General features: G+C 37.1%; 1 protein-coding gene across 10 annotated transcripts in view; it reads right to left on the minus strand.

The window, feature by feature from the left end:
- Positions 1 to 4,059: 4,059 nt before the first annotated feature.
- Positions 4,060 to 21,504, minus strand: part of BCAT1 (branched chain amino acid transaminase 1) — a 135,523-nt gene continuing 118,078 nt past the window's right edge. For 9 of the 10 annotated variants that reach the window (XM_073020550.1, XM_007967934.3, XM_073020551.1 and 6 more), the window contains one exon: positions 4,060 to 10,709. In XM_073020550.1, the coding sequence (XP_072876651.1) occupies positions 10,668 to 10,709 (42 nt within the window). In that variant the 3' untranslated portion in view covers positions 4,060 to 10,667. Of the gene's footprint in view, positions 10,710 to 13,215; positions 13,324 to 21,504 lie in introns of those variants that run through there. The other variant, XM_073020552.1, reaches the window with a different exon arrangement.

The following is a 21,504-nucleotide window of genomic DNA, read 5'->3' on the forward strand; positions in this document are numbered from 1 at the left end:
AACAATTTTCTGAACGAATAGACTTGCCTGAGACAAAAGAGAACAATACAGTACATGATTTTTTTACTTAGTAGAGGAAACTGTAAGTAAAAATACAGTTTGTTGTTGTATTTGTCAGAATTCTATAAAGAACAAATAGGAATTATACCACCATCTGTATCTATCTATCTACATATATGCATGAAGAGAGAGAGATTCAATTGTCTCTTAAATTGGGGAGGCTGGCGAGTCCACATTCTGTACAGCAAGCCAACTGGTTGGAAATTCAGGTAAGAGTTGATGTTGTGGTCTTGAGTCTGAAATCTGCAGGGCAGGCCAAGCAGGCTGGAAATTCAGGCAGAATTTCCATGTTGCAGTTTCAAGGCCAAATTCCCTCTTCTTTGGAAAACCTGTCTGCTCTTAAGGCCTTCAATGGCTCAGACGAGGCCCTCTCACATTATGGAGGGAGATCTGCTTTTCTCAGTCTACTGATTTAAGTATTAATCACATCTAAAAGATAACTTCATAGCAACGTCTAGGTTAGTGTTTTACCAATCAAGTGGGCACCGCAGCCTAGTTGATACATGAAATGAATCATTACTGCTGTATTCCTGGGGAACATAGAACTCGTATTTGTAAAAACGAAAAATGTGTTTTTCAATAATCGATCATCATTGCTTAATCCAGCCCTGGTTTTTAGCTCCAGGCTTGAGTAAATCACACATTTTTAACTCACTCTAAGCAGTCTGGGAGTGCTAGATTATGCCCCTGTCCCAAGTAGCTGTGCTCTGAATCTAGGAACATTTACCACCTCCACTGGGTGGAGAGGAATGATCATGAGTTTTGATCAACACTGTCCCTGTTGCATACAGACATAGCTAGAGAACAAGCCCAGTGATTATTCCACAGATATAAGAAGCATCTACATCTCGGCTGTGGACTGTTTGCTTAGAGAAATGCCATTCTACAAGTTGTCACCACAGCTTCTTCACACAAAACTTTTGTGAGCTATTAGCCCCTTTCTGTCTTTGGGTTTATTTATTTATTTATTTATTTATTTATTTATTTCTGAGACAGACTCCTGTTCTGTCGCCCAGGCTGGAGTGCAGTGGCACAATCTCAGCCTCCCGGTTTCACGCCATTCTCCTGCCTCAGCCTCCCAAGTAGCTGGGACTACAGGCACCCGCCACCATCCCCGGCTAATTTTTTTTGTATTTTTAGTAGAGACGGGTTTCACTGTGTTAGCCAGATGGTCTTGACCTCCTGACCTCGTGATCCACCCACCTTGGCCTCCCAAAGTGCTGGGATCACAGGTGTGAGCCACTGCGCCCGGCCTCATTCATTTATTTTTAATAAAATTCCATCAGTTTATATTTTACACATGAACTATTGTAAGGTATTTATATTCTCACTAATCCTTTTAACCAGTAAGATTGGTACTATTATGATCCCTGTTTTTTTTTGTTGTTGTTTTTTTTTTTTTTTTTTTTTTTTTTAGCCAATTTAAGAAACTTACTCAAGATCTCAGGATCAGCCAATGGCCCTTAACCATCCTGTTAATTATTAAGCTACTTGCATGGTAAGAAAATTGTTTTGTGACATCCTACAATGGCTTGGAAGAAGCCAGAGATTAAAGTATGCATCACTTTTGCTTATCATTATCACAAATAAGTTTTTCATAAGAAGTGTTTACTAGATTATGTAACTATCTTTTTTATATTTTTAGTTTCTGTGGGTACATAGTAGGTGTATATATTTATGGGGCGCATGAGATGTTTTGACACAAGCATGAAATGTGAACTAAGCACATCATGGAAAACAAGGTATGCATCCCCTCATGTGTTTATCCTTTGAGTTACAAACAATCTAATTATTCACTAAGTTATTTCAAAATGTACAATTAGGTTATTATTGACTACAGTAACCCTGCTGTGATATCAAATACGAGGTCTTATTCATTCTATTTTTTGTACTCATTAACCATCCCCACTTCCTCTGTCCTTCCCACCACCACTACCCTTCCCAGCCTCTGGTAACCATTCTTCCACTCTATCTCCATGAGTTCAATTGTTCTTTTAGATCCCACAAATAAGTGAGAACATGCAAAGTTTGTCTTTCTGTGCTGGGCTTATTTCACTTAACATAATGATCTCCATTTCCATTCAAGTTGTTGTAAATGACAGGATTTCATTCTTTATTTCTGACTGAATAGTACTCCCTTGTGTACATGTACCACATTTTCTTCATCTATTCATCTACTCTTGGACACTCAGGTTGCTTCCAAATCATAGCTATTGTAAACAGTGCTGTAACAAAAATAGAATTGCAGATATCTTTTTGATGTACTGAGTTCCTTTCTTTTGGATACATACCTAGCAGTGGGATTGCTGGATCATATCATAGTTCAATGTTTAGTTTTTTGAGGACCCTCCAAACTGTTCTCCATAGTGGTTGTAAGAATTTACATTCCCACCAACAGTGTAAGAGGGTTCCCTTTTCTCTGCACCCTCACCAGCATTTGTCATTACCTGTATTTTGGACATAAGTCATTTTAACTGGAGTGAAATGATATCTCATTGCAGATTTCATTGCACATATCTAATGAACAATGATGTTGAGCACCTTTTGGTCATGTAACTGTCTTTAAAACAAATGCAGCTTAATCTCTTTAATGTAATCAGTTCAGCTTCAAAAACTGGTATGCTGCATTTGGGATACAAAAAATCAACATGAATCTTCCAACTCAATTTATTTGTCTCAGCTCATGAACTTTTCAGAATCCCTAGTGGCTTACTGACAAAGACCTTTGGAGAGAGTGATCATGGGTTTTGATCAACGCTGTTCCTGTTGCATACAGACATAGCTAGAGAACAAGCCCAGTGATTATTCCATAGACATAAGAAGCGTCTACATCTCAGCTGTGGGCTGTTTGGTTACAGAAATGCGATCCTGCAAGTTGATCACCACTATACATAAAGTCAGACTATAATAGCATATTCCACTTAAAAATAAATTATCACAATGTGAGGTACATATAGCATGTGTGTGGAATCAGATTCATGATTTGAAAAATATGCTTAAATCACACTGAATCAGCTTAGCAGAAAAATAATTATAAAATTTGAAATATCTCCCTTTTTCTTTTTGTTTTGTACTAAATCAATGTAGAAAACACACTTTCTATCCTGAAGGAGACTGCTGTCTTATCTGATAAATTATATAAGCTCCAGTAAATGTATGTCATCACCCTCAGGAATGACAGGTCTCTCTTTCTCACGCTTGTGGGAGTTGAGCGTTGACACTGTAAGAACACTTGACTAATAACCTTTGCCTAGACCTTCCAAACTCTGCACGTAACTTCTTGAGCGATCTGAATGAAGGCCAATATTTTCACAGGTTGACAGGGTCTGGAGAAGAGGGTCACTGAGCACTCTGACATTTTTAAGTTCAGTTTACAGTAACTCTTTGCAAAACTTTAGGTTTTGCTGCACTTCAAATCATTCGGGCAAATTATATAAAATGAATACAAAATGTGTGACCCTTGGGTAATTCTGCACTTGGCTTTATTCTCCCTTGGTGCTTTTGAGGACAATTTCTGCAAGGCCTGGTTTGGCTAAAAGGCACACATCATTGAAAATCTCTAGGCCTTTTACTTTTTAAAGTTTCTTTTATTCTAAAGCTAGTTAACCACATATAGATATACGGTGTTTATCAGTGAGGTAGATCCATTATGACAACGAATGGGAAGAAGTAATCTATTCCCCCCATTCTGTGCAAATCTCAAACAGCAAAGCTAAGTTTGACTATAGATAAATCCATAACCAGGGGAAAGGAGAATTTTTAAATGCCCTTTTTTTTTTTCTTGTCCAAATGTTTGAAAAAGAAACATATTTAACCTCTATCCAGTGGTGTGGTTTCTGGTCTTTCTGGTGTGCTCAATTCTCTCTGTGTCATTTTGGTGTAAAAATACTATCCTACATTTACTTCCCTTGACCAGAAACCTTGGGACATCATAAAAATGTTAATTAAGCACTATTACTTCATGCATTCAACAATGCTGAGTTCATGAAACCACACAAACAGGATTCTTTTGTTTTATTGATAACAGAAACTGTGCATAATTACAGATTTGATGAGGAACCTGCAAATAATAAAGAATGTGTCTATTGCCAGCAAAATACAATTATTCCATGCCCTCTCAACATACAAATATAGAGTTCTTCACACCAGATGGCTCTGGTGTAACAAAGCCATTTTGAACGTTTAATTGTGCTTCGGCAAAACCTTCAGAGAATGAGGTAGTTTCCTTTACCTACGATATTTTCCGCATTTCCATTATTACACTTTTAGTGAGCTAACATCCTTTTAACATAGCCTGCAAATGATCTTTCATAAAAGCCAAGCCTCATTTACAAAGTGTTTATTTCCTTCTACTCAATTTTTCTTAAAAAGAATTTCAAGAATCACTACACAGCTAAGATATTTGAGACTTGTAATGGCTGAGGTTTATCATTACAATAGCAACTGCAATCAGATTCAGATACAAGAGAACAGGTTCTAACAGTTTCATAATTAAGTTGATATTCTGTTTCTATCTATAAGCTCGAATTTAAAAACTGCTTCCTCAGACTACTTATTTTTCCTCAGCCACAAGTAAGCGCAAATTCTTAAAAACAGTGGGTTGAGCCCCAGTTCCATGTATTAGATACTGAGGTATACTGTGGGATTATTCATTGTTGTTGTCACCCCAGGAAACATTTGCAGAATTTAGAAATGCATCCAGATTTGTGAGCTTAGTTTTAAGACCTGACTCAAAATCTGCACCCTTTAGAAACTTACCGGTGAAGGACAAATTGAGGCAGATATTTACATTCCTTTCTTAACCCTGAGAATGACTTTAATGATCATACGAAACTAGTTTGAGGAAAACGCAATGTGTTATTGCACATTTTAGTTAAAAACTAATATTCAACCAATTTCCAATTCAGTAAACCTTCCACCTATTAGGATAGGGAGATAGTGGTAAATGGTATCTCCAAGGGAAAAAAGTTACAATCTACTTCTCGTCTAAACTTATTCTTTTATTTGGCCTCAAGAAGCTTCACGGATCTTAGAATAAAATGGTTGAAAAAATGACACAATAGATATTACTGACTATGCAATTATAAAATAAAGTCTAGTCCAAATTGATAATAATCTAAAGTGGTTTCTATGTAACACAACCCTCAGATTATAACCTCAATGGTGTGACCTAATTCTAATATCTGATGAAGTGTTCGCTATATTTAATCACTACCTAGCAGCATAATTTGTTTTTAGCAACTACATTGAAAGCTGAAGATCTCAGTGCTTGACAGAATAAGGAAAAAGCTCCTTTGGATGACACAGAAATATGTTTTGTTTTCCCCCCCCTCTATCATTCCTTTCTTCTCTACCTCCACTTATTCTTCCTCTGATATCACCTTTCATGAAAATTTTCTCCATAATCCAATAGTGAGCAACAGGAAACCTAGCCATTGTGATGGTCGATATGTAGAGAAAAGCCAGTGAAACTATACTTTAATTCATTCCTACACCACAGCCTGCATCAATTCTTACCATCCCAACAGTAGATTACACAAACTGAACATCATGCAACTCAAGTTACAGGTCTTGTTGACTGGGTCTATTGTAGAATGAAAAACACACTTTCAGACAAAATAAGATGACTTAAAACTTCAATACTTGTATCCAGCAGATTTGAAAGGGCGCTTCAAATTCTGTTTTTTCTCCCCCATCACCCTCCACTTCAATTTTTTAGACTGATTTCATGCCTTTATCATTTACTAAAGCAAATATGTTTATATACGTCTGACCCCAGGGAATTATTTATCCACAAACACTGCTATAACTACTATACTCTGTTGATATGTTTCATTATCAACCTCCCCAAATTAAACATCCGAGAAGTCTTTTATATATGTATGCTTAAGAGAAAAAATAAATCACTTTCTTCCACCTTTGAATCTTTAAAAGGGGTTTTGGTCATGATAAAAATTTATCTCTTTCAATACATTTAAGACCTCATACTGTGCAAAATAATGGTTATAAGAAAGTTACTTTCTGAATAGCTGGATCCATCACCTTCAAGCTAACACTTTAAACAGCATGGTTCATAATAGATATTTTCTAGAAAAATTCACTCTAGGATCATTTTCTTTGTTTATGTCCATATAATCTGGCTTTGCATTTAAGAAGATCAGCAAGGATGCAGTAATCTGTGGTGTTAATTTATTAGATGCACCATGACAACTCAACATTGTTTGAAAAGAACACAGTCAACACATGTACTAGGTTGGTAGTAAACAGTAAAGAGGGAGGAGGTAATTCACACCAGATGAGCGTGGTATGAACACTAACCTAATTAAGTAGTTTTGCACTAGAAGAAAGGAAGGAATTAAAGAAGGATAACGTTGCTTTAAAAATGAGATCAACTATTCATTGATTTCTTGATAAGAGATGTACTCTGGCCTTCCTTGCTTATGATCTAACTATTCAGCTATCTAACTATTGCTTTTATAGCTACAATCAGTTCAAGTAGTAGAATACAAACTCCATGAGGGTAATGTCTATATGCCATTGATTTCCTAAAACTAACTTCCTAATCTCTATTGTTGGTTATGTCAACATTTATCAAATTCACTATTAATAGAGTCTTCATCATCTTTGCCAAGTAATACGTAATGCTCATTGAAAAGCTGGCACCCTTTGCCTCCTTTTGGGGGGAAATATCTGGAAAACAGCTGAACAAACTACATGTGGCAAAACAAAGTGACAGTTGTTATAAAATGTCCACTAAAATTACCTGCTAGCATTACTACTTATAACTGAAGTTTTTACATATCCACATAAGAAGAAATCCACATTACAAGGAAAAGTCCTTTGATCATTTTAGAATCAAGACATGAAATAAGGGGTTTTCTCTAACCCTTAAGTCTTCTGCCTCATTTGGTACCTCTGATGAATACTTATTGCTCTAAATGTTTTAGAAACTATCACTCTTTGAAAGTGAACAAATACTGTTTTCTGCTGAAAATTCATCTTTCCCAATCATAAGGGGAAACCAAATATGCAAGTTGAAAAAAAAAAAAAGGAAACAGAATATAGTGACTGAGCACTGAGTGAGTGGGACTGGAAAAAATAAATGAGCTTATTTTGGCAGCTGCTTGCATAGCACAATTCCCCAAAAGCAGAACTGAAACTGCAGCTTTAATAAAAAGCTCCAACAATTCTTTTGACTAAGATATACTCATTAATCGCCTTCAGGTGTTCAAGACTGCTTGGATTTGAGGCAAGCAAGATCACTTGCTTAGGTACAATTTTATGAAGCAACAAAACTAATATGGTGAAGAATTTTAACCCAAGGTGTATAATGTAGGTTTCCCATGTCTTCAAGAGAGCTCACATTGCATGTCACCATCTAGCTGATGTTACGCTCTGCTTTCTTGCTGCTGCCTGCCTCTGCCTCTTTTTTTTTTTTTTTTTCTTACAGCAATCTTTTGAGAAAAGAATAGAGGATGTTTACCAGGTAGAAAAAAAACCTGATTCCCTAACAAGACTTCTCAGTCACTTGTTTCTCTTTCCTTTTTACTTTTCTTTTGTGCTTTTGAAAACAAAGGCTAAAGCAGGTGTTATAAATGTATTCATTCCTGTACTAGAGAGCAGGGAACATGTCTCTGAAGCCAACTCCTCTGTTGGTGTATCACGAGTTGAATCCTTAATAAATGACCACCACAAAGAAAATTTCTAACAGCAAATCTTTTTAGGAACTGCTCAGGTTTTGCCTTTGTCTTGATACTTCACTTTAAAATCTTGGTTTCTACCGATGTATTTTCAAAAAAGCTGACAAATTCGGTCTGAAATGTAAAAACTGAAAAAAGTGAAAGGAAGGGAACATTGCAATATAAGTTAATCATTATCATTTCAAGTGCCACCAGTTCTGTTTATATTAATGCACATGTAAATTGCTGAATCTCATTTGATCAACCCAATTAAACATTAAATAATTGCAGCCAATTATGCAAATATCAGCAACAATATTAATTTGTTGATCTTTTTGAGCAGATTAGCTTCACATGTTCCCAATGCTAGACTATCTTATGCCTTAAATGACCAATTAGTGTGACAATAACTAAGTCTTGAAGAATGGATAATTGCCTAGTTATAATGTGGCACTCTTGCTGTATTAATCCACTGCAATTAAACAAATAGTGCACAAGGAAAAAAGATGTGCAGATGTTCCTGTTAAATCTATTTAACAAGAAAGCGTCAAGGTCAATTTCCTGTCTTATTCCTTAAATGACAATGGTGGGTCATGTTCTCTGTATCAGGAGACCTCCAGGTTTTAAAAACATTCTATCCTTAGTTTTCACTGGGTCTGATGAAAAGGGCTTAAAAATGCTCTTAAGGTTTTATGAAAGAAATGATACACACATAATGTTCTCTAACTTTCCCAATGGGCATGTCTCGCCACAATAAAAGTGGAGATGCAAAGTATAAAATGTATTCATGGCAAATAAATAATTCTCATTTCTCATAGGAATAGGAATTTAGTTCCTGTGTACTACTAGACAGTTTAAATTACTTGCAACTTTTTCCTAGACTACTATATTAAGAATGAGGTCAAAGGAGTTAGCCGAAGCGAAAGCACACCCTTAGAATGCTGCTTGGGGTATACAGTGTGCAGGAGACAGTCAAGAGCACCTCAGGTCTGAAAAGAACAGCCTCTCCCAAGATTTCAGATCACCAATTAAAAGCCCCCTAAAAGATATTTTTACCATTCCTTTTCATCTTATATTTCTCGATTTTCATTTTACTATTCCTGTGTATAAAAGACCCTATGGCTAAAAGTTTTGGAAAAGAATCAAAGCCCATTTGCTGTGCATTGCTAACTGCCTCAAGGAAATTTTTCCAATGCATCAAACTTTTAGAATCCTTTTTTTTCCCCTTCTCTGAAAAGAGAATAAAATATGTTCAGCAAGAAGAAAGTTATGAGGACTGAGGGAAACCAAAATACAATGTCTGAGAGTTGACCTTCCAAGGAAAAATGTTTGCTGTCAAGATTTGACTTTCCCTAGAGAAACCAGAAAGGATACAATTTTAACTCACAGCTCCTAAACACGGAAAATATCACCCATAATAGTTCTCCCTGTATCCTAACCACTTGCTCATCAAATCTCCATTCAAAGAAAAGAGCACCTGCAACAGTATAAAAATCAGAGTATGCCTCTTTGTTTTCTACCAAAAAAAAAAAAAAAAAAAAAAATTATTTCTGTAATTAACACTTAACATAAAACACTTGTCATTTCCATTTGGTTGGTATGATATCATGACCTCTCTATAGAGCAGTGGTCCCCAATCTTTTTGGCACCAGGGACCAGTTTTGTGGGAGACAATTTTCCCACAGACTGCAGGGTGGAGGGTGGTTTCAGGATGAAACTCTTCCACCTCAGATCATCAGGCATTAGATTCTCATAAGGAGCACATAGCCCAGATCCCTTGCATGCACAGTTCACAATAGGATTTGTGCTCCTATGAGAATCTAATGCTGCCACTGACCTGACAAGAGGTGGAGCTCAGGTGGTAATGTGAGTGATGGGAAGTAGCTGTAAATACAGATGAAGCTTCTCGTTGTCCCACCACTCACCTCCTCCTGCTGTGTGCTCTGTGGCCTGGGGGTTGGGGTCCCCTGCTCTAGGGATATATCTTCAATTCCAAGACAATTCCAACACAGTCAATATGAAATTATTTCCTAAACTGACTACGCTTCAGAGTATCTCTAATGACTTAGTAGCTCATGGAAAATAAAGACAATATAAGGTAAATCTATACAGTGTCAGAATCAATCACAAATTCTAATAAAGAGGTTTCATAATATAGAAACAAAGAATGTACACTTCTATAGAAGCAAAATGTTCATTAATTCATTATAAAACCATTTACTGAGTACCTACTATGTGTCAGCCACTGGGGATACAAAGATCTATAAGGCACAAGACCCTCAGTCTTGTAGTCGCCTGACAGACAGCAAGCTACAATATAATGTGGAAAGGACAATGGTGGGAAATGCACTCAGGTCTTCCTAACGCATGAGTATGCTCAGGCTGTGACATCAGGAAGAAGAGAGAAATTTACCTTAAGATGGACTTGGAGGGCCTGCAAAAAACTGTGATGGGAGGAAATCCAGTTTTAAAAGTCTTGATTGAAAAAAAAGAAAACACTTTCTGTGGATAAAGATAGGCTGCAGGAAATGTAACCTATGAAATGTTCTCAACTTAGCTTTCAAACACACACAAAAAAATTGCATTTGGTTGAGGAGCAGAATGTAACTTACATTAAAGAATAAACTACTATTTTAGTATCTCAGTGAAGTACAAAGGGAGGCACTAAATCATTGAGGAAAATCCCATGTTATATGGCTTACATTAATATTTTTCTAGATAAGGTAAGCTACTACTACCAAGTTACGAAACACCATTTGATGATTGCAATTCATATTCTCTGGCATGAAGAAACAATCACTCTTGTAACACACTGATACTACAAACTACATTATGCACAAGTGCTAACAGGTAGCCAAAGAAATCTATCACAATTCAAATACAACAGTCTGTCCCAGTAGCATACAGTTGGTATCCTCTATTTTCCACTCAGGATAGCACAATTGTCCAGTCGCTCTCTTCTCTTCCATACTGCAAGAAAAGCAAGAAAACATGTTTCAGTACAAAAGCTAACAGGGCAGAAATAGCTTACAAACAAATGTAATACCACCAAGGTTACACAAAAGGTTTGCTTCTGCTTTGAACAACATTTTCACATTAAAAACTGGATTAGAGAGAAAGAGAGGAAAAGAGACACACCATATAACAAATAAGATAAAAGCATACATAGGGAGTTTTTAAACAACCAAATACCTGAAAAGAATTACAAATTTTACAATTATTGCTGAATGCAAATTCATAGCTGGTATTGATCCTTTATCTATTTAGGTACATGCCTTTTTATTATCATTTCTCATTGAGTTAGCTTGTTTAATGACTGTGACTTTGAAAAAGCGATCCTCAAAGTGTATTCCCAGACCACTAGCATCAGTATCACCTGACAACAAGTTAAAAATGCAAATTCCCAGACTTCATCTCAGACTGAATCAGAAACTTCGGGGACGGGTTCCAGCAACCTGCAATTCAGCAAGCATCAAATGATTCTGATGTACACTAGAGAGCGTTTCATGTTCATAAACAAAAATATGAAGTTGATAAGTCCCATGGATTTTAACAGAGACTCTGTTCTCTTAATCGAAGTTGTTCATGCTATGTTAGCATTTTTCTTATTCCTTCAAAAGTGATGAAACTGTATCACAGTCAGAATTAGATTCTTTGCATCAGCAAGTACTTTGGTTTAAAAGCAAGCCTGAATTTTAATATTTGAAATGAAATTAAATGAAACACAGATATTCCATACATCACAAATAGAAATCTAGTTCTATATTCATTCATTCAATCAGTCAGTCATTCAACAAAAATGCCTGTGTTTATAATAAGTTCTCACTCTATGAGCAATTATTGTAGGCCAATGTTATCATGCCAGGAGTTTTACAGGCTTATTACCTCATTTAATACTCATAGTAACTGTACACAGAAGGTACCATTATCAATCCATTTTATGGATGACAAAACTGAGTATTAGGGAGATTGAGTAACTTGCTCAAGTTTGCAGTTAACAAATGGAAGACCCTAACCAAGGTCTCTCTCGCAGCAAATTCCATGTTCTTGACCACCACCAAGACTGCTCCCCACCTGTTCACCGAGCCTTGTGTATTGAGACTGACTTGGAACACATCTTTCCAACCCAGTGCAGCAGTCCACTAAATCTGTCACTACGGGTTTGCCTAAATCACTCGGACTACGTCTATTTTCACAAGAAATGGCTCCTCTAGTCCTAATTTAACTTTAGTTTACATTAATATAAAACATCAGAATTTCTGAACTAGAAACAATGACCATCTAAAAGGTAGGAGATGACTCAAATAAGTGGGGCTCTGGATTTTACTTCTTTACTTCAGAACAATCCTACTTTTATCCATTTTGTATATTGGGATTCCAGGAATGATCTCTTTTGAAGAAAGTTCTGCTGCATAAAAATCAAGTGTAAAGAGCAATGAATTTTAATCCAAGCTCCTCATCTTACATATAAGGACACTAAGGCTCTAGGTCACCCTTAATTTTGACAAGCCCAGTTCTCTGCCTCTGTCTGATGTTCTTTCTCCTATATCACACTGTACATGTGCTGCGTTTCTCTTAAAGACCTCAGACAGCAGAATCTATCCAAGTGGTAAAAATACTGACAGCCAAGAATGGGTCTACCCACCACCTGGTAGTTTACATGAAAAGGGGAATAAAGGAAGTCAAATGACTGTAAGTTTTTGGCATAATCCACACCAGAAAGCATTGCCTACAGACTGTAACTGCCCACTATTGACTCTGTTGCTTCATAATGAATGCTGGATGAAACATCTTCAAATTCTACCTGATTTATGTACAATGTCAACATGACTTAAAGTAAGGTCAAAATATGTGTTTTCTTTTCCTTATTTGGATTCCCATTAATATATTAAACACTTTTGCCATTAATAACAATTGACTGTCAGTGTATTGGCATTTTAGCAGATCTACAGAACTGAGATTCATGACCACTGTCACTTCATCTTGAATTTCATCAGTTAAAGTAAATTTGCTTTCAATTAGTTGTTTTAGTTTTACAAATGATCAAAAATCAATTTTGATTATAATGACAGTCATAGGCCACATATCACTCTACGAACCTGCAAAATACGCACTAAACTTTACTCCTCTCATTCTGTAATTTATGCTTTTATGTAAAATCAGAGCATTCTGAGAAGTACCCAAGAAATGTGATATTACAGGCAATTCATAATGTCTAGAACTAGGTATTTAGTAATCAAATTTTCCATTTGGCTGATGGATAATGCAATTTAATTTTTCAAGGGAAAATAATTCTAAGCAGAGATGGCAGATTTAAGCAGAAATATAAATTATATTATATTATACACTGTGTAAGTGTATACAGAGGGAGGGAAAAGAGAAAACATGTCTTCATGGACTAGGATGTCATTATACTCTTGTCATTGTCATTACGAAACAGCACAGGCTCACACCTTCAATGTTTGGTAGGGCGGCTGTAAGTCACACTTACTTAGTTTTGTTCACTGGAATCAAAGATGGTGTCAAAGCAACGTGGCAAGTCAGGTCGAGCCTGTGGGATGGTATTTTGAGCCCATGTGGAAGACTCAATGAAATGTGCAGAATTTTAATCTTTTGCAAATTCCAGCTAGAACACTAAACTAAAACACGACTAATGACAAGTTCATTACCTCACATTCGAGTTACATACGGCAGATAATTTCATACGGCCTTTGCTAAATGCCTTTTACATTCAACTGAAAATTCCTGGCAGAACAAAAGCACAACCTGCATGTCATGCAGTCACTCTATGCAGCGCCAGTGAAAATATAGTCAGTGCTGCCTACCAGGTAGCAATCTGCATTCTTGCTCTAAACCCTATTGAAAGGCTGTGCAAAGCTTTGTAACCCTGTAACACGTGGAGGAGGATGTGCTGAAAACAGAAGAGGCTGGGAAGCTGGTCCAGGCACTGAGTCACACCAGGGCAATCTGGAAACAAAGTTTGTATGCACATGGAGGACAGCTTAGGACATCAGTAGGGAAAGGGGTGGAGCCTTTCACTTCTTATGTAACTAAGTCATAGAGCTGCTCCATTGAAAACAAGAAAAACACAATAACCACTAATAGTCATTTGTGCTTAGAAAACTGTAGCCACCAGTGAGAACATAGATTTTTAAAATTCTATCTGGTGACCTGCAATCAATACAGATCCTGCTCCTATCTCATTCAAGCTGCCCCTTTCCTATGCTTCAGATGTCCGTCTCTGGATCTTTGCAGTCACTGCTTCCTACTTTATGGAGCTTCAACAGCAGCAATGCTGGTTATTCACACATGCTCCCCCTGATACTTAACACCCAGGCTCTAGCTTTAATTTGATTATTTGTTGACAGCAGTGTCAACACGTATTTCATTTTGAAAAAAAATCTAAATCAAGATCTCTTAAGAAATAATTTGACATTATTCAAGACCTTCCTCCCATCTCTTCCTCCCATTAACGTGTTAATATACAAGAGTAATCCATGTTTTGCTCTTTAGTATTTGTTTGGTGTTTCACTTGCCCATTCACTCCTTCAAGAAACATTACTGCACATGTATTATACCCTAGGCTCTGTGCTGAACACTGGAGGTATAAAAAGAGAATGAACAATTCAAACAGCCCTAGAGCAGAGACAAGTGTGTGACTAATTATAACGTAATTTAAAGGCCTTAGGGGATCATCCCTGGCACTAGGAAACTGGAGGAAGAAGCAGTATTCAAGTGACTGAATGTGTATTTGGACTGAGCGAAGGGAATATTCTTCAAGAGAAATTGAAAAGCTTCCTGAAGGAGATGAGTCATAAAGGATAGCCAAGGCCTTATCCAGGTGAGCAATTTCTAGAAGGTGCAGCAAAACCTGGGGGCATCAGAGAGCAAAACACAAGTGCAGAACAGAGGACCCCAAGCGGCGGAGGCAAAGGTGAGTATGACGGTAACTGGAATAGTAAGGAGTTTAACAGTAGAGAAAAGAAACATGTCGACAACATGGCCAATGCTCTCCAAGTTTAAGTTTGGTTAAATATAAACACAGACGTGCTTTTCTTTGTTGCTTTAAAAGAAGAAAAAGGAAAAACGAAACTTTCATTTGAAAAATTCTTCTCTTAGGAGGTATTTATAGAGCAATCTAAGACCCAGGGAGCTATGTGGACAATTAGTTAAATGGGATGAATACTTAACCTCAGAGATTATTACTCATATGCAGAAGTACAGAAGTTGAAAAATCAAATCTGTGGTTATGAGGGAAACTTTTCCCCTGGGCCATACTGGCAAGAATCTTGAAGGTTTTTTTGGTGGCTGTTGTTGGCCTCTTCTTCAATTTATCAGAGCACTTTGTAGAAAACATCCATGCTCCCATGTAATGGTAAAAGCAATGAAATGTAAAACATGATGCAATTCTATGCTGCTTCCTTAATAATTACTGAAATTTATTTTTCTTGGAGAAACAGACAATCCAGTAGCTTGGCTGACAGCCTCAATTTGCATATGGCTTGCACTCAATATATACATTAAAGAGTTAATCAAGAACATTTACTTTAGTCACTAACATTCTGATATGGTTTGAATTTGTGTCCCCACCCAAATCTCATTTGGAATTGTAATCCCCCATGTTGGAGGAAGGGCCTGGTGTCAGGTAATTGGATCATGGGAGCAAACCTCCCCTTGCTGTTCTCATGATAGTGAGTGAGTTCGAAGGAGATCTGCTTGTTTTAAAAAGTGAGTGGCACCTCCCACCCTCACTCTCCTCCTCCTGTTCCCACTATGTAATACGTACTGGCTTCCCCTTTGCCTTCTGCCATGACTGTAAGTTTCCCGAGGCCTCCCCAGCCATGTCTCCTGTATGGCCTGCAGAACTAAGAGTCAATAAAACCTCTTTTCTTTACAAACTACCCAGTCTCAGGTAGTTCATTATAGCAGTGTGAGAACAGACTAATACACATCTTTTTGGCTTCTATAATCTTACTTTTAAAAATGTTCTTTCTGAGAACTTTGGTAATGGTTTCCCATCTTACCCCAAAATTGTGTGTTTGGGCTTCTCTTTCAGTCACTTTCAGGTTTGAATGCATGTATTTTGTCACCATTTCAATTTTGATGAGTTGCATTTCTGCTTTTGCCTCCTAGAGTTTCCTTCCTCAGTGAAAGCTTCATGATTATGTCTTCCAAATACCTCCACTTAGATCTTTATTCCAATTGTAACTCAATAGAGTTCAATTTTTCTCAGCCCAGAGACTATGTTTTCCTTTTCTATTAATCCTTTAAGCCAAATCAAATAAGTTTACATTCCCTTCCTTCCTTCCCTCCTTCCTTCCCTCCCTCCTTCCTTCCTTCCTTCCTTCCTTCCTTCTTTCTTCCTTCTTTCCTTCCCTTCCTCCCTCCCTCCCTCCTTCCTTTCAAGACAGGGTCTCTTTCTATAGTGAAGGCTGGAGTGGAGTGCTGTGGCACAATCATAGCTCACTGCAGCCTAATATTCCTGGCCTCAAGTGTTCCTCCTGCCCCAGCCTCCCAAGTAGCTGGAACTACAGGTGTGTGCCACCATACTTGCTAATTTTTGGTTGTTTTGTGGAGACTGGGTCTTACTATGTTGCCTAGGCTGGTCTTGAAGTACTAGCCTCAAGTAATGTTCCTGCATCAGCCTCCCAAAGTTTTGGGATTACAGGAATGAGCCATCACGCCCACCTAAATTTTCTTATTTCATACACTCTCCAAGAGGTAACCCTGAAATCTTATTTGGTGTATTACCTGCTACAGAATGTACAATTTGTTCAAGAAAATACTGTACAATTTGTTCAAGAAAACTTTCCAAAAGGGTCTTTCTTTCTTATCACTATGGGCACATTTCTCTTAAAAATTTCTAAACTCCTAATTTTAAAAATTTTAATTAAGATAAAATACACATATATAATTTACCATCTGTACAATTTTTAAGTGTTCAGTTTAATGGTGGTAATAAATACATTTATATTCTTGTTTGTTTTTTTTTTTCCTTTATCTTCTCCTTCCCACTCCCCTTCTCGGCCTCTGGTAACCTCTAATCTACTCTGTCTTCATGCGATCCACTTTTTTAGCACCTGCATGAGAATCTGTAATATTTGTCTTTCAGTCCCTGGTTTATTTCACTTAACAAAATGACCTCCAGTTCCATATATGTTGCTGCAAATGACAGGATTTCATTTTTTTCATGGCTGAATAGTACTCCATTGTGTATATATATGCCACATTCTCTTTATCCATTCATCTGTTGATAGACATTTAGGTTAATTCCTTATCTTGGCTATTGTGAATACTATCGCAATAGACACCAGAGTGCAGATATCTCTTTGATATACTGATTTTTTTTTTCTTTTGGATATATACCAAGTGGTAGAATTGCTGGATCACATGGAAGTTCTAGTTCTACTTTTAGTTTTTGAGGACCCTCCATACTGTTCTCCGTAGTGGCTGTACTATTTACATGTCAACCAACAATATATGACGGTTCGCTTTCTCCACATCCTCTCAGCATCTGTTATTGCCTGTTTTTTTAAATACAAGCCATTTTAACTGGGGCAAGTGGGTTTTACATTGTGGTTTTGCTTTGCATTTCTCTGATGATTAGTGATGTTGCACATTTTTTTCATGTACCTCCTCGCCATTTGTATGTCTTCTTTTGAGAAATGTCCATTCAGATCTTTTATCCACTTTAAATCAAAATTTTTTTTTCTATTGAGTTGTCTGTTCAGGTCTCATGCCCATTTTAAAACCAGATTACTAGATTTTTCCTATACAGTTGTTTGAGGTCCTTATAGATTCTGGTTATTAATCCCTTGTCAGATAGATAGTTTGCAAATCTTTTCACCCATTCTTTGGGTAGTCTATTCCCTTTGTTGATTGTTTTCTTTGCTGTGTAGAGGCTTTTCAGCTCGATACAATCCCAATTGCCTATATTTGCTTTGATAGACAATGCTTTTCCAGGTCTTACATAAGAAATCTTTGCTGGTCAGGGACAGTGGCTCATGCTAGTAATCTCAGCACTTCGGGAGGCTGAGATGGGAGGATCCCTTGAGTTCAGGAGTTCGAGATCAGTCTGGGCAAGATGGTGAGACTCCATCTCTACAAAAAAATTCAAAAATTAGTGGAATGTGGTGGCATGCACCTGTGGTTCTAGCATGGGAAGCCAAGGTGGGAGAATTGCTTGAGCCTGGGAAGTCAAGGCCACAGTGAGCAGGTTCATGCCACTACACTCCAGTCTGAGTGACAGAATGAGATCTTTGCTCAGACCAATGTCCTGAAGCATTTCCTCAATGTTTTCTTCAAGTAATTTCACAGTTTCAGGTCTAAGATTCAAGTCATTAATATACTTTCATTTCTGTGTATGGCAAGAGAAGGGAATCTAGTTTCATTTTTCTGCATATAATTATCCAATTTTCCCAGCACCATTTATTGAAAAGACTGTCTTCCCCATTATAGTTCTTGGCACCTTTGTCAAAGATGAGTTGGCTGTAAATATGTGGACTTAGGTATCTGGGTTCTCTATTCTGTCCCATTGGTCTACTATGTCTGTTTTTATATCAGGACTATGCTGTTTTGGTTATTATAGTTTTATAATAAATTTTGAAGTAAGGTAGTGTGGTGATTCTAACTTTGTTCTTTTTGCTCAAATTGCTTTGGCTATTCGGGGTCTTTTGTAGTTCCATATACATTTTAGGATTGTTTTTCCTATTTCTGTGAAGAAAGTCATCAGTATTTTAATAGGGATCTGTACATTGCTTTCGGTGGTATTGTCATTTTAACAAAATTAATTCTTCCAATCCATGAACATGGAATATCTTTCCACTTTTGTGGGTTTTCTTCAATTTTTAAAATCACAGTTTTACAGTTTTCCTTGTATAGATCTCTCATGTCTTTGGTTAGATTGATTCCTAGGTATCTCATACTTTTTGTAGCTATTATAAATAGGATTGCTTTCTTGATTTCTTTTTCAGATTGTTCACTGTTAGCCTACATAAATTCTCCTGACTTTTGCATGTTGATTTTATATCCTGCAACTTTACTGAATTCACTTATCAGTTCTCCAAGTTTTTTGGGGGAGTCTAGGTTTTTCTAGGTGTAAGATAATGTCATCTGCTAAGAAGGCTAATTTAACTTCTTCTTTTCTAATTTGGATGCACTTTATTTATTTTTCCTGCCTATTTGCCCTGGCCTCTAAACTCCTATTTTGGAAAAAGGCTTTCATGTAATCTAGCCAATTATGTATTTTTTGTTCTATTTATGTTCTTTATTTGAGCAAAACTGTAATAATTTATTATTTTCAGATTTACTCAGGCAACCTTAAAAAAATTAAAATGCCTAAGCCATCCAAGCAGAAATTTTTATTAGCTACTCTTCAAATTACTTTTAATTGTTGCTGCGTACAAAGGTAGAAAACAACTCTGACTAAATTTTATTTCTTCCAATATTAAGATATTCCTTTACTTAGCTGACAGAAAATTCTCACAGAAAACCTTTGCTGGAGAGCAGAAGTATGGCAGCTCATTGATTAAAAAACCACAATCAAGGCCAGGTGCGGTGGCTCATGCCTATAATCTCAGCACTTTGGGAGGACAAGGTGGGCAAATCACTTGAGGCTAGGAGTTTGAGACCAGCCTGGCCAACATGGCAAAACCTCGACTCTACTAAAAATACAAAATTTAGCTAGGCATGGTGGTGCACACCTGTAATCCCAGCTACATGGGAGGCTGAGGCATGAGAATCACTTGAACATAGGAGGGAGGGGCTGCAGTGAGCTGAGATTGCGTAAGATTCTGTCTCAAAAAAAAAAAAAAAAAACAGAAACAAAAACACACAATCATTCTTTCTTTTTAATACTGTAAATTTGGCGGAAACCTTGCTGAGTAAGTCTCCTTTAAAACTGCCTTTCAAGCGCTCTTTTAAATTTTTATTTTTATTTTTTTCCTTTTTTTTAGGGGAAGTTTCTCACTATGTTGCCTAGGCTAGTCTTGAACACCTGGCCTCAAGTGATCCTCCAACCTAGGCCTCCCAAAGTGTTGGGATTATAGGTGTGAGCCACTGCGCCCAGCCAGAAATGCCATTTTTATCACTACCCAAGGACCTCCGTTACTCTCTGGAGGTCTGCTGCATTCTCAATCACCTTTAAGTTTCACTTAGTTTCATGACTCAATGCCATCTGACATCACTCAAATGACCAAACTTTATTTTACTTTTCAATGTAAGTCTCAGGCCCTCTTAGATATTTTTACCAATTGACAAGGATAGTAACTGGGTTCAACAAAATCCTCTAACTGGTGAAATGCTTGCAAATTACAGAATAATCTCTTTTCCAAGTAGCCCAGTGTTATCTGGTATTTAGCATGCCTGCTTAACTGCCTGATGAGACATTACTAGGTTGTTGCTCAGACAAAAAATAGGCAAAACAAAGTTAGCAGTATGAAAAAACAGTCATGTATACCCTTTGATCCCAGAGATTTATCCTTAGGAAATAATCGAGGATGTACTGTTCATAATAGTGAAAAATAAACATTGCCAACAATGTAAATGTCCAATAATAATTTTTTTAAAACATTATGGTATATCTATATAATGAAATTCAATTAAACTTTATAAATTGTGTTGGAGAAAACTACTTATTGATATAAAAAAGCAAAGCATTTATTAAGTGAAAAAACATGTAAATTATGTACAATATGATCTCATTTTGTTAGGAAAAAATAATTATCTAAAAGTATACTGGCTGGGCATGGTGGCTCATGGCTGTAATCCCAGCACTTTGGGAAGCCGAGGCGGGTGGATCACCTGAGGTCAAGAGTTCAAGACCAGCCTGGCCAATAAGGCAAAACTTCATCTCTATTAAAAATACAAAAATTTGCCAGGAATGGTGGCATTGAGACCTGTAATCCCAGCTACTCAGGAGGCTGAGGCAGAAAAATTGCTTGAACCCGGGAGGCGGAGGTTGCAGTGAGCTGAGATCACGCCACTGCACTCCAGCCTGGATGACACAGCAAGACTTTGTCTCAAAAATAAATAAATAAATAAAGTATATAAATGCTTACAAAATATTGAAGGTTAAGACATCAAAAATTGGCAGGGCACAGTGGCTCACGCCTGTAATCCCAACACTTTAGGAGGCCAAGGCAGGTGGATTACCTTAGGTCAGGAGTTCGAGACCTGCCTGGCCAACGTGATGAAATCCCTTCTCTACTAAAAACACAAAAATTAGCTGGGCGTGGTGGTGCACACCTATAATCCCAGCTACTCGGGAGGCTGAGGCAGGAGAATTGCTTGAACCCAGGAGGCAGAGGTTGCAGTGAGCCAAGATCGTGCCACTAGTACTCCAGCCTGGGCAACAAGAGTGAGACTCCATTTCAAAAATAAAAATACATCAAAAATTAACAGTGATTATATCTCAGTGTTGGAATCACATGCACTGTAATTTTCTTCCTGAAATTTCTTCTACTTTCAAATTTTTTCTTCCTTTTTTTTTTAAACAAAAGTTATACTTCTTAATGAGATTTTTAAACGTTACCAAAATTTACATCTATTTTTTAATGTTGAGTAATGTGGAGTCCTGAACAATATTTTCTTTCTCTTTTTAAAACATACATCTTCTTTCCCACTTCTGCTTTGCTCATGCCCACATATTGTTTGGGGAATATCTTCCTTAAATTTAACTTATTGATCTCGAATTGTAATATTTACTCCTCTTCATTGAAATACAATTTAGTTGTAAGCTCTGACAGAAATAAGGTGACATGAAAAG

Source organism: Chlorocebus sabaeus, chromosome 11 (genome assembly GCF_047675955.1).
Source record: "Chlorocebus sabaeus isolate Y175 chromosome 11, mChlSab1.0.hap1, whole genome shotgun sequence".
In the NCBI taxonomy this organism is placed as follows: domain Eukaryota; kingdom Metazoa; phylum Chordata; class Mammalia; order Primates; family Cercopithecidae; genus Chlorocebus; species Chlorocebus sabaeus.